The sequence below is a fragment of the Megalopta genalis genome, chromosome 3 (assembly GCF_051020955.1).
Source record: "Megalopta genalis isolate 19385.01 chromosome 3, iyMegGena1_principal, whole genome shotgun sequence".
Taxonomy (NCBI): Eukaryota; Metazoa; Arthropoda; class Insecta; order Hymenoptera; family Halictidae; genus Megalopta; species Megalopta genalis.
The window spans coordinates 8903913-8929372 of record NC_135015.1 but is presented as its reverse complement, the minus strand read 5'-3'; the positions used below and the strand labels follow the sequence as shown (position 1 = coordinate 8929372).

Sequence of the window (25460 nt, the reverse complement as noted above, 5' to 3'; positions counted from 1 at the left end):
TTGGAATCGGAAGTGTCCTCCGTCTCTCGCTTTCACGCTTCGTGAACGAACGTCTCTCTCTCTCTCTCTCTCTCTCTCTCTCTCTCTCTCTCTCTCTCTCTCTCTCTTCCTCTTTTTGTCTCTCTTTCCTAGTGTGTCGCTCGTTTGACGTCCATCTCAGGAAACGAAAGTTGCCAGGAAATCGTCGATAGTTCGGTTAGTTGAAGAGTGAGGAACAATATTTAACTTCCTCCGAATCGGTATTTATTGTGTGCCGCATGCATACCGGGTGTACCGTGAACATCGTGAAAACTCGTTGGAGAACAGGCGGAATAGGTTTCCAGGACACGCGTGTGTCCTGCTCGATTCTGTATCGCTTCTGATCGTGATCACAAATCGGACACGGTACAGCGACGACGACGACGACAACGACGACCTTGGCGACTAGTATGTGTATAAAGATTATTTGAATGTTAACATGGGTCAGTTCTCTGGTTGGTATGCGAATGACAGGCAACTATTTGGAGCAGAATAAGACTGAATATAAACGAGTTTAACGGTCGTTTTACTGTCGGTCGAATTAGCGTGCGTGGAACACGTTGTACACCGATTTGATAGCATTGGTAATTACTAGAGATAAACAGAAATGCCAGCAGCTAAACGAAAACGATTTGAAAATCATTAACTCGGCTGTGGATTTTACGCAGTTATGTTAGCAGGAGAATATTTGATCAATTTGCAATATCCACATGCCAGAGGGAGAAAGAGAGGGAGAGAGAGAGAGAGAGAGAGAGAGAGGAAGATGCAAATGTTTTCAATCGCATGTTCATCGTTTATCTCCAATTATATAGATCAATTTAGTATACGTACATGGATGATTGCGTAGCTATTTGTTTTCCGTTCAATACATTTTTGCCGAACGAGTAATCAAACTTTTTGGAGCAGACAGAAACGTGTGACATTATAAGTAAAATTTCCCTGACTTTTATTTTGATTTTTACACGAATTAATTGACTGGAAGATTTCTTGTAAGATCACTATGGTTTCTGGGTATTTCTAGCGTTAACACGTCTAAGTGTCGAAAATTAATTTCAAAAATTCCCACAATGTCAAAGTCGTTTAATTAATAAAATCGAAACTAGAAAGTGAACATTTCCTAATGTATATTATTAATTAATTTTATATTATTACTAATATATGTTATTATTGATTTTACATTATTAATTAATATATATTATAAATATTAGTTCAACTGTTTTGCACTCTAAAAATCTTAGTAAAATTCACTTTGTTCAATATATTACGGTAAGATTCAATTTCAAAACCCACGAACTAATCAGCTGTTGCAGTCTCTTTGAAAAATGTCTAAGTTACTGTTTTCAAAATATATAATTTAGTAAAGAATATCAAAGTACATATTCTTCTCAACCAGTTAGCTGCTTTTTACCAGCATACCAGTCACGAATAAACGCCAACAATATGTGTTACGGCGAGTATACGCGTCAAAAACAGCAGTCTGATTAATAATTAGCGACACTCAACGCGTTAAAGCGAAGAATTTAGTAAATTGTACGAAGCCTCGTCGTTTCATTCCGCAGATATTCAAGTTCCCACATACTTTCTCATACACGGAAACAAGTTCCGTCGATTGAAATAGCGCATCTTGTTTTACCGCGTGCATTCGACGCGAACAGTCTCGCGCGAATTGCACGCACAAGTTTCATTTCAAGTTGCAGCGGCGCTCGTCTCAATTCGAACGTGCACGCAGCTTCGTCAGTCTTCTCTCCGCATCCGCATGCACATCCGCAGTCTAGTCGATCCCGGTGTGTACACGCGTAGAAAGTTGCCACTCGACGCGCCGAATGGCCGTTTAAGAAGAAAATCGAGCCGGCGAACGTTAGTCAAGATCTCCGTTAAAACGCCGTTTGCCCAATAGTTTCGCAAGCAGCCGTGCATCCGCCTCTATTCCCACGATTCCGCGAACCGAGCCTGCCAACGGCGATGCGTCGCTCGCATATTACGATACACCCTGTACATATAGGTGCATAGGTGCACGCGTCGAAGCGTCGCATGCAAGTGAGTCATCCTTTATTGCGGAACTGAAATTTTCATCTCCGATCGGCGGAAGCGTTTTTCCCGGTTCGTTCGACCTCAGCACGATCACTGTTTGAAGAAACGCGACCTCGTTTCGTCCCGTCTCGTTTCGTCTCGTTTCGTCTCGTTTCGTCTCGTCTCGTTTCGTCTCGTCCCGTCTCGTCGGGCGACGTGTCCCGACCGCTTCCGAATCTTTCTAGGCAACTGGAATGATCACGGAGAGCCACCGGAGAATTCCTCGGTGACGTAGAAATGTCAAGGCTCGCGGTCGCCGCGGAGCAGCACGTGTGCGGAGCATCGTCGCGGCCGATTCTCGGTTGACTTGCGGTTAAAATCGGAATCATTGCGACGTAATTACGAGTCGTCCATTTGCTCGCGCTGTCTGCTGATATCATGCCGAACAATCCGTCATTGTTCCGTGCGCGCCGATTTCCCAGGGGAAATCGCCTGGAGAACGCGGCGGGGGATGCATTCGGTTGATCTTTCGCACGGTCCCATTCTTTCACTTTTGTACGATAATCCAAGACGGTGGCAACACGAGGCGGATTAGCATGCGGCGATAGAGAGAGAGAGAGAGAGAGAGAGAGAGAGAGATCGGTAGCGGCGCCGCGCCGCGAAGAGAGGGCTGTCTAATCTTGATCGGTCCGGGAACTTTTTTATTAAACGCAAAGACGTCTGTTTCTCCGACGAGGAAACTCCCAGGGAAATACCCCTTTTTACGTGTCCGCTGCTCCCCGTATTCAATAAGCAGACAGAAACGATTCCGTTCCCGTATCGTTGATCGGTCTCCCAGGACCGACGTTCCTCGTCGGACTTTCTTGCTCAGCATCCTTCGCGATGAAGATCCGTCCGCGGCTCTCGGACATTCTCTAACGGTCCTTGGACTGCGGATCAACTGTCCTTCCGGAGATTGTCGCAGACAGACAACCTTCTGAGAATTACGAGGTGTTTAGGTCTTGTGTCTCGAGTAAAAGGGTTGCGCAGGTCAGCAGTTTTAAAGATGTATTGGTCACGATTTCGTTTCGAAGTATCCCATCTTCAAATACTTCTTAAATCTGGGTTTGTATCGTCAGTGATTTGTGAAAAAAAGGCTAGTCTTTGAATATGGATTTCCATTCCATCTATCAAAATTATTAGGTTCGAACTTCGCGTGTTTCGCTTATTATAGCAGAAGTAAATAGATCTTCGGAGCTGCTAAATTGTTGTTCATATTTGTAATTTAAAATCCATTCTTGAATCTTTCATCGCGAAAATGTGTTTCTCATTGCGATATCGCAGCTGCAACTTACTGATTTGTGAGAAACGAAATATGACATTCTGCTGTACTAATTAACGTTATTCTATCCGCTATCTTAATTTATCTCGTCCTCGAGAATTATTCATTAATATTTTCTGCATTTTTTTCGCACAGATAACGTAAACGTCGACAATTAAAGCCCGCGTTTCAGCCGTGCCGTGTCGCTCTGTAATTAAGTAGCACTAGTTACGTATACCCGTACTGCATTATTTCATTTGCATCGTCGCCGGTCTCGAGTATGCTAAATAATACAACGCTTGGCTGAGATTCGCGTCTGATTTTCACGGTAACCAAAGACCAGAAAATGACTTACAAAATGCAACAACCGTAGCCGACCTATTTATTTCTACTCCAGTAGCTGAATTAAATGAAGTAAAAAATTGGCTGGATTTTGATACGCGATTATTTTACGTAAAATAAAAATCGTCTTTATTAAACGGTAAAAACAGATGCCAAATAAATGCTGTATTTAATCGCTTCAATAAGATGCGTTCAAATTCTTTTAAACTTTTTTTTTTATCACAAATGCATAAAATGTTACTGAACATTGTAGGAGATTGTTTAGCACCGACGAAAGGGTTAACGATGTTTCGTTAAAATTGTGCCGAGATTTGCAAACGCGAACGAACTGAAAATGATCACTAGAACAACCGAGCCCTAAATGCAATGCTTTCACAGCAGTAACAAGATTGAATTATCCGATATTATCGGATAAGATTTCGTGTATTTTGTTCATATTTCAATATAAAGCAGAATCGAATACGTTTTATTCGATAGATATCAAAATGAATTATTCCCGAAAACAAACAAAAAGGCACAGCAGGTCGCAATAACTGGCTCCACTACCCTATGCTTGAATAAAGAAGTTTATCGAAACACTCCTCACAGGAACATCTTTATAGCTTCGGTAACCATAAAAGAGAAAATAGCGTCGGAAACAAGTCATTCAGGCCCGTCTAAGTAGTTCTAACGTCGAACAACAGTAGTCGACGAAGTTTCTGTATCACTTTCATCTAGATTCACAGACTGACCCAGAGCCGGGACGTGCCGGCGCGACGGTACGGCGAACGAGCCTTGGTTTTCGACAACTCCCCCTGTAAAAGCGCAAAACGACTGTCGGCTGGGAGGCCCCGACGTGGCCGGCCGTATATCCCCTCGGTCTTGACGCACTAAAAATATAAGGGGAAGCCGCTTTAAAACGTTCGAGAGGGGCCGTGTAATTATTGCTGAGCGGCTGGCGAACCTGATGCGTTTGTCGCTGCCGGCTGGTCGCGTCTCCGTTGTTGCTACCGGCGCTGTTGCTGCGCGCCCGGTCTCTTCTGTGCCCGACGAGAAACAATCGAGGCCATAATTCCGACTAATTGAGCCGGTCGGCGGTGCAATTAGGGCAACGCTAGCGAGAGAAACGTTGCCCGGTGTGCGAACCGTCGGATTCGGTTTTCTCCGGGTTTTCGTTCGCGGTCGGGAAAACAAAGTGGTAATCAGCGGCGTCGGGGCGGAACGGCGCGGCGCGAGGAGCAAAATGCGGGCCGGGGAAAGGGCAGAAGGAAGGGATGGAGATTATTTATCGACGACAGGAGGAGACCAAATTGGGCTGGTCGGGTTCGATCTCGAGCCACGTTAATATTCCGCTCGCGTTGCGCGTACGTGTACTCGCCGGTCTACGAGAGGCACATGCATCGGGCCGCGAGGATGCACACGGAGCGCGAATGCAATCGCCGCTTCGTTAGCTCGATCCTCGGGTCCCCGACGTGCCTGCCACAATTTCGATATTCCTTCAGGCTACCGCCGGGACATGTCCGGCCGATCGATTCCGTCGTAACAGCCAATTCGCCACGGCCGAGTGAAACCGTTTAGGAAAATGATGATGGTGCGCCGGTGAATCCTTGAACGAGCCAGTCGTCGCCAACGAGCCCGGCAACCGGCGGACAGGGAGGGGACGGATCGTTGCGTCTCGGGGTGCCATGAGACAATGCGAATCCTTATCCCCTGTGGAGCACGGGGTCGCGATGTAACGCGTGCTAATCGGCACGGACATTCGCGAGGACTCTCTTCGCTCCGCCTGGAATCCTCGCACGAGCGGCCGCGCGCGTTCCAGTCTCGGGGGTGAAACGACCGCGACGAAAACGCCGCCGCGAACCGCGAGGATGGACGAATTTATGAAATAGCCCGGTGGAGAAGAGCCACGCCGTGCCACGTCACGACGCTTCACAGCTGCAGCTGCAAAACGAAAATGTCGTGGGCCAGGATATTCAGTGCCGCCCAACTCGCGGCCGCAGTGGCTGTCATCCTGAGGATCCTGCTCGCGTCCGCGGACCCGATCGCGTACACCGACGAGCAGACCTACGAGCAGACCACTTACACGGTGCCAGTCTCCTCCACGGAGAACGACAGCGACATTTATCGAGGTAAATCGGATCTACGGCGCCGGCTTTGCCGGACGTTTTCCTGGTCGCGGACCAAACAGAAAAGGACACTGTATCCATTGTGCGTTCTTCCGGACCTCCGAGAGGATGTACGTACATCGGACGTACACCGTACGATGTTCTTTCAGATCTGTTTTTGTATCGGCCTGGTTGGCAGGTCTGTCCTGTATAAAAGATGTGTGCCCGACGTGGAAATGAAAGTGCACCCGAGATTTCTCGAGGTTGCTGTCTCGTTAGATTATAGCTGGTATTACGTGACCGACTGCACGAGGAAACGTTACCAGACTTCTTTGCCGCGTGTTTTCGATTCGTGTCGGATGCTATTACACCCTATACGAAATCTCATCGGTGCGACGCCACTGTCCTGCACAGTGTCTGTCAAACGGTGTTACGAGCTGTTTTATTAGAAAGCAATGGAGACGCCGACTTCGTTTTCTTTCTTAACTCGATGGGAGAAGCTTTGGTATTCGCGTGTGCGATTTTTCTTGTTAATTTGCTAAAGGGCAGCTAGAACATTTTTTTTACTTTTCGAGAATCTCGGAGCGCGTCGTGCGGTCAAAATTTCGCGGAGTTTGAAGTCTCGCAAGCCGCTAGAGTACAGTAGTCTGTTTTTAAAGTTCGTTTGAGTGGCACGCAACGAGCAAAGCTGCTACTCCATTACATTCGCTTTTCATGAATGAAAGGAGCACTTGAAATCGCTCTGTCCCTGCGCGATGACGACACAATGCACAGTGCGTGAAATATATCCGATTAATCGCCCGGTGTCGCTGATCCAACAGTATCCCGCCGGCATAAATAAATAAAGAAGGACGAAAGAATAGCGGCGCGAGCGAAACGTCTCCGCAGGACGTTCCAATGCCTGTGACTTTTTAATGATCCTGTCTCTAACGTTCGTCTCTGGTACCGTACGGACTTATGGCCACTCATAAATCGTAGATACAACCAATAAAATTGCGATGTATTGATTTTTCGCGAGAAGAATGAACTCCATTCGAGCAGGTTTCAAGATTGCTTGGCTATCGGCCAATTAAAAGTTCTTGACGCCGAAGCCAGTCGACTAAACGTGTCAACATGGCCCACTTCAGATTCTTCGTCGTATAATTCCTGAAACGACGAAGTTGCCTTTTACCGCAAATTATTCAATTACGAGCGTCCTCTAAACTTTGTGTATGTAACACGTTACAAAAGAGAGTCGCCTTGTGTGTCTGCTTACTAGTCTCTTCCATTCTTCGCGAATGTTCATTACAGTGACAACCAATTGATTCGATATCGGCTGCAATTAACAGGCGAAAATGGCACAACGAAACCCGCTCGACCGCGGCGTTTCATATCATTTTAGTCCAAGCCTTTGTTTGCGGAAACATTTATTTCGTTAATTGTTGTTGTTTGATTAACGGCGACATTCGCTTACAGCTGCGAAAATATTATCGCCCTGATATCGGCCGGATCGATCGATTACCAATTGATTAATCGAATGTTTGGTTAACCGATAAAAGCAAACGACTGGAACGCAGCGTCGCACTGAGACACGGTGGTAAAAATGAATGCCGGGCTTCGCGTGAAATTAACTTTTATATCAGAGCTCCGGCATTAAATGTAATTTTCTCTGCCACAAGCCACTCAAAGCGAAATTAGCCGGCCGCATTGTTACGGCATTAATTCATTCCGAATGTAATAAGAACTGTGCGCAAGCCGCAATTATGTGAACAATGAACGAGAGACATTCTGCCGGAATATTAAATACTCGGTAGCTGCAGAGGGATCGTATCCGTTTAGCAGTGGAGGAGACCTTAATCTTGAAGAGCGCCGCATTAGCAGACATTTTTCTGAATTGGACGCTCAAGAAAATTCGACTGAAGTTCTCGTTAAGCGATATACGAGGCTGCACCGTGCAATCTGCATTGCGCCGAAAATAGATCCCTCGAGGAAATTTTTCTGGAGCCGTTTGCGCCCGTAATCGCATCACGAGATTTTCCACTCGCACGCTGGCGGAGCCGGCTCATTTCCTTTTCCGTCTCGATTTCGAAGAACGAGGTGCAGCTCGTATATTACACTTCCATCGCGGAATCTGCTCACGCCAGTGTCCGTCTCTCTCGCGATCTCGCCGGCTGTGTCCCTCTTTTTCTCCCTGTTCACCTATTCGCCCTCGTTTCTCCGGCTCCTAGTCTTTGGAACGCACCTTGCCGTCAGCGTTACGTAAGTGACCGAGTACGGAATCACGGGTGCGCAGGTTGTCATAAAGCCATGAAAACACTGCGTTACGTTTCGTCTTCAATGCCCGCGATCCAGTTCCGATGCCTGGCCACGAAACTGGTTCCCCGACGCGAGAGGAAGCGCCCTCGAGCGTCACTCGATCCTGCTTCCACCGAGCGGATCTCGTTTCCGGCCGGGCGCACCAGCACGTTCCGTCCTCCCGTTTCGGTCCAGTTTCCCTAATGGCTCGGTACTTTTTTAGGGGTTTCGGCAACCGTTGCACGATTAATCTTCCGTTGATTAACCAGAGCGTCCGGCTGCCAATTAAGTAGAAAATATCGCAGTCGGAAGAAAGTACATTTTACGTTCGAAATTTAAGGGTCCTGCTCGCTCGACATTCTGATCGTAGGATAAATCTTTGGGAATCTTTCGATGAATTCTGGGACGTTCAATGAATCTACTCGACATCTGTTAAGCTACAGTAATCATTTTCTTCGGAGTTACGTGGTTTCCGTGGTCGCAATACGGATAATCGTCACATCGTTCAACAATGAAAATTTCGTTAATTTTGAAAGTTCAACGATGCTGATTTGCACGTACATTTTTGAAACTATGTTGTTCAAGGTAATGTAAAAAAAATCATTGAATTTTTAAGGCACTAGAATAGCCCTCCAAGATAGCTTTAAGGGAAGACAAATCGCGGCTTGAACAAATTCGATTCCTCTGCGTCCTGCTTCAAACGTCGACCAATGAACAAGTCACCTCGAACAAGTCACACAAAATCAGAACAGCTAATTCATCAATACACGAATAGAAGACAGGATTGATTGCAGCACTTCTGTAACCCTTTTACACCTCGTGTACCCTAACGAAGCCTGATTCACTTAATAGATTTTAATCAAAATTTCATCGACGCGCGAATAAAAAAGCAGGAGACAGAACGCAGTTAGGATCGCGCAATATTTTCTGGAATACGGGGCAGAGAGATGCAGAGAAAGAGAGAGAGAGAGAGAGAGAGAAATATAGAGAGGGAGAAAAAGAGAAAGAGAGAAAGAGGAGCGAGCAAGGCTGCTTGTGCCCCAGTGTGATTCTATTGAACGCCCTCGAGCGACATTTAATCACGGTCCCTTCACGTTTTGGTCCACTTTTCGCAATGGTCCTCGGGTCTTGATTCGCGGGTGCGCGTGATCCGCATGCAGAGCTTCTCCTCCTCCTTGCACCGATTGCAACAACCGTACGTCGCGTCGCGTCGCGCCGGGCTGGACCGGACCGGGCCTTGCCGGTTGACCTCACAAACGTCCTCTCGGGCCAGGTATAAAATTATGGAAATACTCGTCGCCGTTTATGCTCGGTTTCTTTTCATTTCGTTTTTTTGAAAGTCAAAGCACGTTATCTTTCGCGAGCCATCCAGACGTGCTATTTTTACGTGCCGAAGGTGTTAGCGCGGGCGCGCGACCGAGAGCCCCAAGGTCGCGATTCTAATTCGCATGCTCCGAAATGTCTAGCCGCTTTTTTTGTGCGTTTGCCGATGTCCGTCGCGGAGGACGCGCTCCTTGAATTAATGGCGGACTACGCCCCGCGACACCCCGTCGCCTTTTCCAGCGAACCGTGCCGCCCCACTTAATCTGTTGCAATCGAACACCGCTGGCAATTATAGTCGATCGCCAACACCTTTGTATGGCTATTGAATTTTTGCCGATAGCGGGTTGGGTAACCCGTGCCGGAATCAACGATTCCGTCGATCGATGGTGGTACCGATTCGGGAAGTTGTCCTTTCAAAGACCTAACCCCCTGCCGTACTTCGACGAGTTTGCCTTATGGCGGAGATTTCTAGAAATAAAAGGATTTAAGTATGAATGTTATTTCATATTAGGTCTACCGGAAAGTTCTGTCCGATAATGTCATTGCAAATTTCGATAGGTGTGCACATGTTCATTTGAGACATATATTTTTGAAAAATGTTACTCACAAATTGCCATCACGCTGGCAAGAGGTCATAAGTAACGACGGAAATTATATTGTACGATATAAATATTACTAAATTTATGAAAGATCTATTATTTCCTTTCATTTCTTAAACGGGCAGAACTTTCCGGTAGATCTAATACTTTGAACTCCTTCAATGATCCACGAAAATCAAGAATCTCGTCCAAAAATTGCCTATTCTCTTTCTGCTATAAAATGGCTCGTCAAGTTGTCCAATAGTTACAAAAGAATAAATAGCATAGTCTTTTTTATTTAATGAAAAATGAATATTTGATTTAATTTGAATGCGATTAAATTGAAGATAATGGACAGAGTTACAGAGTCCTCCGAAAACATTTTCCAGATAATATTGCCCGGTAATACCTAGATTTCCATTATATCGAGCATTGAGCAAAACACGAATACGTGCGCAGAAAACACTGCGCGTGATTCGATTCGTTACACGTAAAAAGTAAAATGCAGTTGCGCTCTACGCATTACAAAATCCGGGCAGACGATTGGCAAAGCAGAATAAAGGGAAAGAAAGAATAATTAATTAAGCCGAAACCGTGAACGAGGAAACGTTGCGGCGAAGTCGCCAGGGAAAATAGAAAGTGGTGCAGGAAAATAGGAAGTCGGGAGAATTACCGAGCGACGAATGGTTTAGGAACACGTTTCAGGCATTAGGTTATCGAACTGACTGCAATCTATCTCGTCTCAAAATGTGTATGATGGTTACACAAGAAGTTTTTACACTATACATATGTATAATCTGATCTCAGCCAAGATCTGTCGACTTCACATTTTTCTCGTTAATCGATCTCTTCTCTGTCACTCGCGTGTCCACATTTGCATAAGCATTTCGTGCAGGTAGAATGTTCAGGTGGGTCGTGGACATAATGGCGTATTTGAGAACGGAAAATTCGTGCGGCCTGTGCGGCCTGATTCATAAATTTCCCGTCCAGGAAATCATGGACAGGGCGACGCGAGAAACAGGTTGTCTGCGGTCGCTCGTTTTCTTATCAACGGTTCCTTTCACTGGCACGTCGTTACTCATGCCCGAGCCTATCCTAATAAAGCCACTTTCGCCTATTTCTCGTATCCTCGTGGAACGCCGCCCGTTCTATGCATCCCCGGAGAGTCGGTTTTCTTCCGATCATTTAGATAATTGCGGTCAGGAATTCTATACGGGGTGATCGGTTTCAACGCGCACAATCGATAGACCGTCGGAGCAGAATCAATCGAGAAGAAACTGAAAGTGTGACTGCCGACAGAGGTCGAGGAGGATATTAGAATTTCATGTGGTGAGCTGTTTGTAGGCAGGGCCAAGGACGCCACAAGGCCGGCCGCATTTGTTTCTTTGATTAAATATACGGAGACGTAGGAATTGATTTTGTCGATTATAAATTCGTTCGATGTTATTTAATACACATGCAACATCTGAATATATTATTTACGATCTGTTGCCTCTGTAACGTATCCGTTTTTCACAGTTGTCTGTCGTTTCGTGCTGTATAGATTGAATTTTAAAGGAGATTAAAAGTGCATTCAGGGTTTTAAAGATGCATCATGCGTTCCCTTATTTATCAAATCTACTATATTGTATATTAATTACTCATTCATTGCATAGTGCACTAATATTTATTTCAAGCTTGAACTAAACGCTTTGAAAGACGTCGAAATGATATTACTATCAAATCATACGAAATCTGAAGTCATTCCAAATAGTGTATAAATGAGTGCTTTGATATTATCGGATACTTAAATAAAGGAGACTGGCTTTTAACACGTTCCGTGCCACATGTACCATCCATGGTACACGCTTGCATGTTTACTTAGTGAACTGAACAAATTGTTTACAAGAAATTTAGAACCGAAGAATCAATTTCCACCGCAAGAATGGGCGTTGATAAGTTTTTGTTACGTTGTTATGTGTACGAGAATTAATAATTGCACGTAATACATCAAGTTTTAGTAAAATATCAAAGTGTGAAGATTCGAGTAAAAAAAGCTCGGCACGGAACGTGTTAATATATTGATAATGATAACAATAAATGCATTCTTAATAAATCATTGGCATATGAAACTTATAAAGCTGGTCTAGTGGATGACAACACGATAATCGTAAAGTGTAAAAGACAGTACGTTGTTGTTTTACTTGCAATAATTTAGAACATAATCGTAATAATCGAGACACTGCTGAATCAGCGCATCCAATAAAAAAGACGCGAAGCTTGACGTCGCTCCACGACATATGCAGTACGTAGCGTGATCCTGACTCACCTGCCGATTTGCCAGGTTCGGGCCAAGCCATTAACCAAAGCGTTGCCTGAGTGCCGGCAATTTCGCTCGTACATTGTATTAAAATTTTCCGGTCGCTGGGTTTCTTTCTACCGATAATTTGAACGGCCGATAGCATCGGGTTGCGCGCGCGGCAACCTTAGGAAAATACGAAAGCAGCAACGTATTATTTCCAAGAAGAATCGATCCGTAACTCGAATTGCTTAGTATTTTGCGAAGGCGCTTTGTCGTTCGCTGAAGCAAGACTCCGCATAAAAGAATCGTAAATATGGATAGACGGTTTTGTTTCGGTACGGAGGATTAGTCACCTGCGGAGAACGTAGCGCACCGGTTCGCGGTAACTATCTGACGAGCAGTTACCGATCCTTTCATTTCCAACGACACTGAAATTCAATCTGCCGATCCGCTCGACCGTTCGTAACATACGGAAGAATTCTTTTTACTGATGGAAAGTGAAAAAACCGAAAGTGTCAGAGAAATTAGAATTGGAGATTTGAACCTTGCCGGAAATGAAAGAAGGGTTTCGTTCGAGCGACAAAGTTCGCACAGTTGAGTTGAGTTTTCCGAGACCGAAAAAAATTTAATAAATTTGAATTTCATAGAAAGGATATCAAAAATTAATTTTGTACGTGACGTTATTATAATTACAACAGAGCGTGATATTCGAAGAACCTGCAAATTTACGGAACATACAAATTTATGATATACTAGGAAACATTTGTGTGATTAAAGAATGATAACATTCTTAGTTCAGATTTCCTACAACGCATCTTTCAATCTGCGAAACCGATTTTTTATCACTTCAGTTTCTAGAGATTGTCTTATTAATAGACCTAACAATTCGATTAAAATATTAAAAATATATTTCAATCTTTCATTCGTTCATTATTAATAAACAAACTAATACGGTTCTTCTATATAAGGGTAGAATCCCTTCGTTACCGGAGAACTTTCCCTTTCAATCTTTAGCAGAATTTTTGAAGTGAGCAATCAGGCAAGTGACGAGACTCTTCACTCTGCCTTGTCTTACGACTTCTTTCGCAACTGTGCTCAGTGGAGCTACTTTATCGTTAATGACTTGCTACGAGGAAAACGAATTTTGCGATTCTTACTTTAAACTTACGTTTTGCCCACAAACCTACTTTTACAAAAGTCAGGAAGATATTTAATAATATTGCAAGCCAAAATAAGTTAATAGATTTATACTATTTATTAAATATATTTTAATAGTTTCTTGGTCAGTTTTACAAAAGTCGCAAAAATATTTGTTTCAGTTTCGTGGCAGAACTAACATCGTTTCAATAATTAACCCCTTGCGCTGAAATGACGTGCTACACGCGTTATTTTTAGTCAGCAACGAGAAAGTAAATAAATAATTAAACTAGCTAGACATGAAAAATGATGTCTCCTTACATTATAGATATATTTTGCATTTCGTCGAAGTTCATTGTACTGAACAAGATTATTAACAAAGATCTTCTATAGACTGTTTATTTTGTAAATAATTGTGTTGGAGGTAAGAGGTTAAAACAATGTCCACAAAATGCAGAGAGAAATAATTCTGTGGTTGTAAGCAGGGACACCCCTAGTTATTCTACCTTTTTGAGCTTATCGAATTTGCTTTCGTGACTTTTCTCTGCCAAATACATAAATTCTGCTACAGCTCATTTAATGTGCATGATCTCAAATTTTTTGAAATTGCGACATGCCACGTTTTTCGGAATTGTCGTGCGGTTGGTAAAAAAGAAAAATGGTTTAAAAGGATCGGGAACAAAAGTTCCCGAACAAGGCGAGGAGAAAGGGTTGGCAGATTCGCGTTTTCCCTCGACCCGGAAAAGTCGGACGAAAAAAAGTCCTCGACGTAATCAGCGGGACTAGGTTCTCACCTTTCTCTTTCCTTCGTTTTTCTCGACGGCTGTTTGCCGGTACGCGAAACGGGTCGAGCCCGACCTTGCCTATTCACCGCGTAATCGTATTCATTTTTCGTGCTCGTGCGTGCACGTACACTCGATACAACATCATCGGTCGGCCGCGAATTCTAAAGTCCTGCGTCTAATCGCCGTGACTCGCCTCTTCATTTCCATCGTTAATGCACGGTGAATACGAAGCGGAGCCGTTCTTCCGCCCGAGCCGAAATAGAAGACTCGAAGCGAGCAGGAATTACGGGGCGATCGCTTTCCGGACGAACGTCCGTGGAAAACCCATCGCGGAAATGGAACGGTAACAGAAAGGGTGAATACGAAATATGGGAACGCGGATAGATACTTTCACGGTCGGCTTCGGTTGCAGAGAATCAGTATTTTGTATACTTAACGCGTCGACTGCCGCGTCGGCCATACAATATGGCTGACGAAATTATTTATCCATCTTTGTATGTATCCAATTGATCGTGCAGTGTACTTCCGTTAAATTATTTCGTACAAGTTATTTTAATTTTACTACATTTTTTCGGCTGTTCAATTGCCAGTTATTTACAGTCACGTGCAGAAAAGCACATAAATGCTATCGAACAAATTTGCACACCGTACGTTTTGTGTGACATAATTTGTAAATCCAGAGAAGAAAATAACTTGTACTTTTATCAAAATACAAAAATTGCATTTTTAATACTCCTTAGAGAAGAGTACGTGGAATAAATTCAACGAGTTAAGACAAAATTGATTCGTCACGTAGTGCCCGTCTATTTTAGTATAGAATTTCCAAATATGTAGACCATTTGATTCGCGCGTTTCCCTTCTCAGCGTTGAAACTCGCCCCGGCTGGTTCGAACGGCGGGTATGTAAATACTGCGAACGCAGTTTGTCGCCCGATCGTATCGATATCCAACTGCAATCCGAGCAACAAGAATTTTCATGCTTGAACATTTTTTTATCTGGGCACGAGCGAATTTACGTGTCCAATTGCTATTTGACGCCGTTCTCTATGTCGCTCAATGCCATTCTCAATTCAGGCAGAATTGTATTCTTAACAATTCACCGAAATCTCTATAGCGTTCACTGACGAAGAAGGGAAACTAAAAAACGCCGATTGTCACAAATGATTGTCACATAATTGTTCCATTATCGTTCCTGGCAGATCACGTTAGCTGATTTCAATGATAGAAAGTCTCGGATATCTTTCGCGCGAAGAAAGAAAGGTGCCAGGCTCCCGAGCAGAAAATAAAGGACATCGCAACCAGGTGCAAATTTGAGCCCCTGCGTTTTCTATCATGCACGATTTAGCACCCCACCGATCGTTCATCCATATTCAAAGTTGGATGCTCGAGCGCGGGCCGGGCTCAGCGTTTCGCACCGCTTGCAGGAGTATTGTGTTACGCAGAAGCACTAGGGGTACAGCACGCGTTATTGAAGTCCGTTTGGTGTCCAGAAGGTATCGTTTTCCCCGAGCTATCGTTCAGAATCGAAAACACAGCCAGCTGCGCCGGCTGCGAATTTCGATAATGAACCGCCTAAGGTTTTGTAGCGATGTGTGCAGAATCTGATTACCGGCTCCGTGTTTGGTGGGTTCGCGTGGCGCGTAATGTTCCTAGGAAATCCTCGCCAACCCCCGGAACCCACCCCGGCCGCTGCTTCGTTCCTGAAACTCCGCGAAATTCAATCGTGAAACCGTACGATAGAATGTTTCGCGCTTGTTCGTTCTTTTGTTTCTCCTGCTAATCAACTTTCAGTGGAAACGACTCTATCCAACCACTGTTAGGGTTCGCAGCTGTTGTTCCTCGGCTTAAACATTCGAGGACTTTCGTAGGCTACAGGAATGGCTTTCAGGTGGTTTTAGCGTACCATAGGTGAAAGCCTGATTAGCTTTTCAATGGATAATTATTGTTTAGATACAGTTGAGTGGGTTAGAATTATAGTGGCGCGTTGTTGTGAGAAATACAGAATATTATTTATTGTTAATATAATTCAGAGTTAAGTTAATTTATAGTAACTTCAAGAATTTATCGTTAAGATAATTCAGAGTTAAGTTAATTTATAGTAGGAGGGATTAAGTTAATTCATTCGTAGGGATTATTTATTCTTTTCATTTTTCCACTGTTACAAACTTTAGATACATACTTGTTTTTGTCATAAACGCATATCATCCGCAGCATAGTTATTAATTATCACGATGGAGAGCATTGCAGAGTTTTGTATCGATGCAGATGAAATTCGGTCGCGCTGCATGTAAAACTTTATTCAGAACTTGAAATTATTTGAAATCAGTGACAATTTATACGAAAGTGTAGCTACGCTCGAATATTGCGAAACAGCTTCGCGAAGCTATTTGTCATTCGTCTCGTTTCGTATACAGTGCTAGATTTACGAATACAGTAAATTCTCCATAATTGACGCTCAAATTGTACACAAAAATGGACAATTTTGGAAGAGGAGATACGATTATTCGAGCCTCGCGGCTCATTTTTATAGCTGCCAGTTGTCAACAACTATATTCACTATAATAAAACTTTTGGGATGCATAGCATTTGGTCAGTTCCATCATGTACTTTACAAATAAATTATGTACACATCGTATATCTCGATATTTTTGATTCTCCAAAATGGATACAAATCGTAAGGTTTATTGCGTTTATCACTGGAATGTAAAATGCAACAAAAACCTGAAAATGCCAGGGATTGTAAGCACACATATGTTACTGCGTGAGGCAGCACAAGCTCTAGATTCAAATGCCATGGTTACCGAGGTGGTAATTGATGGTTCATGCTGCCTCGCGACGTCCTTGCCTCACATATTAATAAAGAGACACTCGTGACAGTGCGATTGAGGCAGCTGTCAGTTGAGGCTGCCTCACAAACGTCTGGACATAGCTTTAAAGTTTAATTTGCGATTTTCCTTATCTGGAGGCTGAGTTCGAGCTGTCAGAGTCGTCCCGAAGGTGTCAACTCTTTGCATGCGAAATTGGTTTACTCGTTCTACTACTTAAATCATCTTACTTAAATCGTTTAATAACTCTTGGAAATGTGTTTCATATTTTTGTAAGCGTCGCATTAAAACGATCTCAGTAAATAAGAACAGAATTTTGAAAATCATCCGAAACAATTCTCGGGAGAACGTTGAAAACCTCTGTGAAAGTTTGAAAACATCGATGGGGTCCCACACCTAGAAATCGCCGGTGGGACGCGTGCTCCGTCTGGCGAAGAAGTTGGTCACCCCTGTTCTGACTAATGCAATATTTTTAAACTTTTGAGAAATCTAAATACGAAAAGCGCGCTTCTTGAAACCTGGAAATAATCCGCAGATAGAACGTCTAACTTACGACAAACAGCTAACAATTGAGACGGATAAACGTGCGCCAGAAGGAGGAGAGCTTAGAAATTAAGTACTTCAGTTCTGTTTATAATGCTCGCCCGCTATCAGAGTAAACTTTCGCTCGCATCTGTTCGAGATACGCTAATTTACGTTGGGCCGAAGAAGCAAGCCTTTCGAACCGCTATAAGAGAACCACGAGCACATGTTCTGCACGTGTGATATCTGCTCAAAGATACATGATGCATAATCCACACTTTTGCCGAACCAGTGGAACCTGCGGCGATAACGTATTTATATCTCGCGCAGGCACTTCCAAAGAGAAACAGTGTCATCTTAGAAGGGACAACTCGTTTAGGCACCGATGTTCTCGCTCTTCGCTGCTCACGGCGTTATTTATGATATCCTGACCATCCTCGAAGCATTAGGGTGGCATATTGACTTTAGGGATGTTCCCCTAGCCAGCATTGACAATGGCTCGCTGCCACGAGCATCTTTTTTATTCGCGCGATCATCTTAGAATGATTCGAAGTCATTCGAGCAAAACGTGACGGAATTAATTATAAGTCATTATTCATGCGGTTTGAATTCGACCGCAGAACCTGATTCATCAAGATTTTATTTACATTTTCTGTCGTATCGTAGATAGTACCAATATTTTACATTTACTTTAGTCTGTGTTTTAGCTACGCTCTGTTTCCTATTGAAATAAATATTAATTACTTTGAACATTTCTCGCGACTGTACGAGCACTGTCTTTGCTTGTAACGAGATTGTTAAGTTATCATTCGGAACTCCTACGTCCAAGACGAAGCTTGCAAAAATATAACTGGTGTTAAGAATGTGAAAAACTGGTAAATATTTGTATGAAAGCTGCAGCCTTCTTAGAACGATACAAAAGAAGCGTAAATCCCGACGCTCGCTGCTCTTCGAGTGGATTTCTGGAACGAGCGCGGCCCCTCAAACAGTTAAGCCCGGTTGTCCCGGCGACTTATTCGCGAAAGGGAGTGTCTTTAGACGCGTCGAAGAGGACGCAGTCTCGATCTTAGACAGTGTGGTCGGCTGTACGAAAAGTGAGAACGGTGGCTATATGCAGTATAACTCGCCGGCGCGAGGGGTCTGAGAAGATACTCGAGGCGAAATTAATTATTCAGACTTCGGTCGACGCGAGCCGACTCTCGTCTTTGTGCCCGGGAAATTGGAAAGCCACCTTGGAAGATGACGAGCAGAGCGGCCTCGCCGAAAAGACGAGAAAGAGAACGGAAGGGGGCGAAAGAGGCGCGCCGCCAAGTGCATCGACCGAAAAATAGTTTATGGAGCCGCGGATATTGAGCCACGCCGCGAAACATGGAAAATTGTCGTTCCGCCGGTCGCAATCCTCTCAAGGATAACTCGAAACCGGAACTCATGAAAATACTATACGGATCGCGTGGGAAAATTGTCGATCGTAAAAGTTAACGCGGACTTTTTCAGGTACTTTCATAAACGAACTGGAGCTTGTTCTAATTCCGCGTACGAATTCTGTTTGCAGCGCCAACAAAACCATTGAATCTTTCGTCTCATGACATCACCTCCACCACCATCGAATTGTCATGGTCCGAGCCCGAGAGAGCCAATGGGATCATTTCCGGTTATCGCATCTATTACATGCAAGCCAACTGCACCGACGTTCAGATGTACAAGACCGACAACTACGATGGCTCCATCATCGAGTTCGTCTTAAAGGAACTGAGTAAGTGTTCCACCTTTCTCTAACAAAATTTCCCAAGATCTTAACAGATGCACCAGTTTGTAGCGTTTCTGTGAAAAGCAATGACGGTCTGTGAAAGTAGAGACGCGCGCGCGCGCGCGTGTGCGTGTGCGTGTGTGTGAAGCTTTAAAATGACTTGAAACACAAAAACACATTGAAACTTGAACTTGTAAAATTAATGTCTTACTACTAGTGTGTTTATTGTTTAAATAACTTCGTTATTTAAAACTTTAAATTCTCTTTTGTATTTTCTCCTTCTTTTCATTCGACGCCTGTGCTAATTGCACCCAAAGCTACCAAATCCCTTAAATCGTTCTGGCGTTCCTCGAGTGATGGTATGTTTGGGAAGCACGGAACTAGTCCAAGATCAAGTGAACAACGTTATCCGTTTCGAGAATTATCGTTCAGGGAACAGAATGAGGACCGTCAGCACACTTGGGTCATCGATAAGCTCTTATCGACATATTTGAGCTGGATAGCTGCAGATTAATGCACCGTTAGACAACGTGCCTGAGCCGGGAATTCGTTTAACGAATCACTATCTCGATCTTCATTTCGAACTGCTGCTTTCGTAACCAGGTTTCCGGGACCACCTAGCTTTAATTTTCATTGTTTAAAATCGTAAAATTACAAGCGTTCGTATACTGTTGCGATAATATTATATATATAATATATAAAGCTGCTTGAAAAACGGGCAAAATCCGCAGCCTAATAATTAAGACCCGCAAAGTGCGCTGAAGTTTGACTTGAATCATCGCAAACAATCATGCTCGATTGAATAGGTTCTTCTTTGAAAGGAGAGTCACAGTTTACCATAGTTTACCAGTTTCAACTCTATTCTTGACGCTCGTATTTTATAAACTGCGATCTGAGCTACGATTGCACAATTCCTAGTTGAGGAAAAGTTTGTCTGATCAGCAATCTCATGTATTTTCATTATTTGCTGAAGTATCAACTCGAGTGGCAATTCTGAGACACCACTGAAAATTGCTGTTCCACGTTTCAAAGTAATTTTGATAACATTAACTTTATTTACACTTAAACGATTGCTAAAAGCAGCAAGCACTTATTGCGCGTGCCAATTGGCTCGATTTCATCTGCAAAAGTTGCAACAAATCAACCAAGTTAAATGGGAAACATTGTAGGGCAGAAAATATGATTCGGACTTCGAATTAAAATAGCTTCGAGTGCAATTAGTATGAACTTAATTGGACCGAGAACAAACGATAGCAGACAAAGAGAAGGATCATCTCTCGCGCCAGCTCACCGTCTTCTCATCTGTGTAGGTACGGTACCTGAGACCTCTTTTTGCGAATAACAGGCTATAGCGGGATAATATAGTCGTGGGGAATGTTCCGGAATAATTTTATGAACCCATGCCGTCGTTGTTCCGGAGCCAAAACAGCCGAGCCCGTTTTGGTCACCGGCCAAACAGCCGAGCCGCTAAGACAAGTAGATCTTCCCATGCTGATTAAAGAACGTTTTCCTTCCAGAACCCAACACCAAGTACGAAATATGGGTGAAGGCGTACACATGGAAGAACGAGGGCGAGCCTTCGGATCACATAATTCGGCAAACGGACATCGCTGGACCCGGAGCACCGTTGATCTTGAATGTGAGCTGCCAGACCCACGACTCTGTGTACATCCAATGGGCCAGGCCGAGCATCTTTTGGGGCTCGATCGACTACTATTTCATCAAGTACCGGATCGAGAACGACAACCGTTACGAGGAGATCGAAGTGCTTACCGAGAAAGACCACCTTGAGAGCGCAGTACGTTACTGTTCCTCCTTTTTTGCTCTTTTGTCTGGAGATCTTTTTCCTGGGAAACTGGTTGACCGATTATTATATTCCATCATACTTTTTGCTTAATCTTTCCATGACTTCGGTGTTCTTGCTGTCTCAAAGCAACGAAAGATAGAAGAAACGTATTGCTGACTTGTTTCTCGTTGAACGATTTTGAAGGTTTGCGGCAGTGACGTTAGCTTCTTTGCAGGATTAAAAAGGAATTCCGAGTTGGCCAACGATTTCTTCGACCTTAATAACTTCTTAAAAAGAAAAGAAACTTTATACTGCAGTCTAGTGGCTAAATATCATTAACAACGAAATGGGTGATATTCGTTTTCAGTAAATTCACGATATTATAGAGCAAGGAGATAAAACGTGTCACATATTTTGACATCGAGACGTTGTCAACAGTTTATTCATAGTGTTTAATAAACACAAGTCGAATGCAAGTGCATAAAGTGGTCCGGTATTCTAACTTTCTTCAAAATCGTGTAAAAAATCGATCATCCAGACCAAAGTCTAAACGCTATGATTAAGATGTCCGGCCGAGGGTATCATCCAGGCACGACAGTTTTTCCACTCTCTGCGTAGCTCCGTCTTCGCGGCGAAGATTTCTCAAATCGTGAAAGGAATCGGCTACGGTGTTTACTGGACCGAAGCTCGAACTCGGAACCTTTCGTTTTCTCGAGTGATCGAACCTCTTCGACCGTAGGCGGATTCCTCCTGTCTAATCGCATATTGAAATACCGGTTCCTAGACTGCAGACAATTGTTCTGACAAAGGCACAGATAACCTTACGCTATCTGCCGATGACTAATTGTAACCGTCGCGTCGGGTGTACCGGAAATGTTTGGGAATGGAGACTTTTATCTCCCGACAGACTTTACTGTAATTGTGTTGTAGGAATTTTGTTGAGAAACAAGAATCCGCACTTCAAGGTCAAATTCCCCTCGAAGTGTACATATTATTTGCTAGCCTATGAGATCATATGGCAGATGCAATCAATCACTTCCAACTATTACTCTCAAATTGCCACCAACAGTTGCAGGACAACCATTTTTGCGGATCGAGCTCTACATACATACAGTAAATTCTCCCTAATTCGCGCTCAGATTGTGCACAAAAATGGACAATTTGGGAAGAGGAGATACGATTATTCGAGCCTTGCCGCTCGTTTTTATATCGGTAACTATAAAATATCTTCTCTTTCCAAATTATCCATCTTTTTGTGCACAATCTGAGCGCGAATTAGGGAGAATTTCCTGGATTTTCCATTCATCATTGCACGCAATCAAATTTTGATTATCGTGCATAATGAATTTGATGCTGATTATTACATTGCGGATCTTTATGCGCAATCAAAATTATCTAAGTTAATAGCATGCAAGATAAGGAAGATACGAAAGATAAGAAAAATAAGGAAGATAAGTTGGTAGATGCTTTTCTTTTTTAATAATTGTAATAAATTGGAATAATGTAGCAATATCATTATAAATTCTTCTAATGTCTTCAATGTTTTGCAATTCACTTTGCAATTATAAATGCATAAAATCCACAGTCTACTGGTCGCGAAATAAAAAAACAAAGTACAAAAACTTGTTCTGGAAAAGGGTGAAAGTGATCTGTAAAAGGACGGGTTTGACCTGCAAAATGGTGAATTTGACCTGCAAAATGGTGGATTTGCACTGCAAAATAGTGGATTTGATTTGCAGAAGAGTGATTCTTCGGTGCGAAATCTGTGTATTTACATTGGTAAATATTGTTTATACACAGACAATCATACCGAACTTGACGATGAACACGGTTTACGAGATCGTGGTACACGGAGGCACGCGGAGCGCCATCGACAACCAACTGATCATCGCCGGAGAAGATTCCATCCCACGGAAGGTGCGCGCCACGCGCGATTGCGACAAAGTTCCACCATTGTTGCCCCACAGCACCAGAAAGTTCAGCAGCGGAGTGATCGCCGGAATGGTCTGCGCTTGTCTAGCGGTGATGCTGATGATAACATCCTTCGTCTTGTGGAAGTGAGGATCAACTTTCTCTATGTTTGTCTGCCAGTTTTCAGTCCCGCATGTCTCCATGTGTGTTCCGTTCAGAACTCCGCTTGCTTCGGCCAGTATCGATGCAACTGTACACGGTAACGAACCGATATCGAAAGATTGCACCTTGTCATGGGCATTTTCTTATCAGGATAGAAGAATTATCGCGACTCGTTCCGCACTTTTTCATTCGTTTATCTTTACGCGCTCTTGGCTGTACCTTAACGCCCGTGTCAGTCGAGGTATCGTCATACCGGATGATGCACCGTATAGGACAATGGATCAGGTTGCTAGCAAGAGAAGGAATACGCTATCATTGATAAGGTAATTACCTGGTAATCAAATTAACGATGAATTCTCTGCAACGTCAGAATTCGCTAAAAATTTGTTCCTCTCTGCTTGTCGATGAATTTCTGTTGATATCCCGCGCTTACTTTATGCTCTCTCGAGAAGACTATGTTTCCTCTTAAAACCAACTCATTGAACTTGCACCTCAAAATTTGTCTGCTACAAAAATCTCTGGATACCTTAGCTTTCGATGTCATAAAATTTGTCAAAGAACTTCGAACTATTCTGTACGTACTGTCTTTGAGAACTTAGCTTAAATATTCTCAGAACTCTCCTGTATCAGTCTCCAGGGTCATTTTCACACTATTCCTGGACTACGGATCGTCGCTGGCAAACCAGGAAAGCAAATACGAATGTCATACATCCGTTTTCGGAGTTTCTCGGTCGAGCATCTTTCCTCTCGGCCGTTCGCCCAGTCGATCTATCTCTTTCCGATTCGCTGGTTAACCGCTTATCAGCCGCGATAACAGCCGGCACCGACGTCGCAGCGAAGCTTCTTAGTCGAACGACAGCGTTTCGCCAAGCAGATCGCCGCGAGCTACGCATACCGTACGAAGTTCGCGAGCGCGGACCACGTGTAAACCAGGAGCGACATCGAATTTTCCCTTTTGATCAGGAAGATGCTTATCGTGCCACGAACTTCTGGGCCGTTCAGTTTCCTCGCTTCCTGGTCGGATTAGCATTTCCGTATCGTTCTCCCGACGCCGAACGTCGGAGCACGCTCATTAACGATGGCCAGTGAAGAACGCGTGACGACTGTCATGAAGAATTACTTCAAGCTGTGAGTTGAAGAAAGCCCGAGCCGTTTCTTTCTTAACCCCGAGATATCGTGAACGAGCAGTGTTTCCGTCGGTGCGTAAGATGCATCTTGAACAAGCTACACAGTTGGTGCAATTTGTTTGTCGCGCTCAAACTCGCTCCGTTCCCAATGAAGAGACGCGGCGCGACACTGATAACAGCGTATCGTTCCGCCATGCGATAAACCCCCCCATTCTCCCCGCTGCTTCCTCGGCGATCCTCGTCCGTTTCTACGTTCTCCCTGTGTTTTTTTTTCGTTCGAATGCATGCTTACGGTGAAACTCATCAGGCCTTGCCTGAGGCCAATTTTCAGGAAATGCTTCCACACCGCTTACTACTTCCTCGGCTATCCGCCACGGAGCGCGCCCATGCTTCAGGAATGGGAGAACACCGAACAGGACGGCGAACGCACCGCCGTTGCCATACAGAAATTCGTGCAGCACGTTGCCAGACTCCATGCAGACAGCGACATCGGGTTCAGCAAGGAGTTTGAGTTCATCGAATCGGAGACCGACGAGTTCCCTGCGAAGAACTCGCTCTACGTCGAGAACCAGCCGAAGAACCGATACGTGAACATATTCGCCTGTAAGTTCCACCTTGCATCTGTCCCGCATCTCTTATGCGCTTTTTACACCGTGTCTTGACTGTGGACCTTTATTCTAAGTCGCAAAAAAAGCAATTGCGAGAGACAGTGGAGTTCAATGAAATGTAGGTCAGAAACAGGACGACAGTACTGTAGTTTCATAGCTTTGTAATATGTGCCTGCACAGTTTCGCGTTTCATCCAATTATCTTTTACGTGAATGCATAAAATCTGCGGTCCGCTTGTGACAATAAAAAGAAGGGAATTATTAATCAACTCTTGTATCGGTAACACTATTGAACACGCGTTTGCAGAGCATTGTGTAAACGATTCTGATAGACTATCGCAAGGTGAACGCGAATCTGCACGTTTCAGTTTTTATTAGAAATGTAAAAAAGGTTACGTTCGAATCGGAAGTGGTAACAAGATTACGTGAATCCGGTAAAGATTAACACATGACAGTACGAAACTCTGGACAAAGTCTTGTGTTAAATCGAGGTGAAATCCCAGTGAGAGTAATCGAGCGTATTTTAATTCTTTTTATTCTTTTATTTTCAGTCAAATTTGATTGATTGAAAACAGTTGATTATAGACTGAGAAAAGGCTAATCCTATTTCTTCATTTTCCATATTTGAAAAATTGCTTGGTC

General features: G+C 43.8%; 1 protein-coding gene across 10 annotated transcripts in view; it reads left to right on the top strand.

The window, feature by feature from the left end:
- The window catches only part of LOC143259073 (putative receptor-type tyrosine-protein phosphatase mosPTP-1), a 690783-nt gene that overhangs the window by 651573 nt on the left and 13750 nt on the right, over positions 1-25460 (top strand). For 6 of the 10 annotated variants that reach the window (XM_076519905.1, XM_076519899.1, XM_076519903.1 and 3 more), the window contains exons 7-10: positions 19031-19231; positions 20743-21023; positions 22812-23068; positions 24519-24814. In XM_076519905.1, coding sequence (XP_076376020.1) covers positions 19031-19231; positions 20743-21023; positions 22812-23068; positions 24519-24814 — 1035 coding nt within the window. Of the gene's footprint in view, positions 1-5151; positions 5779-19030; positions 19232-20742; positions 21024-22811; positions 23069-24518; positions 24815-25460 lie in introns of all 10 variants that reach the window. The other 4 variants (XM_076519907.1, XM_076519906.1, XM_076519902.1 and 1 more) reach the window with 2 other exon arrangements.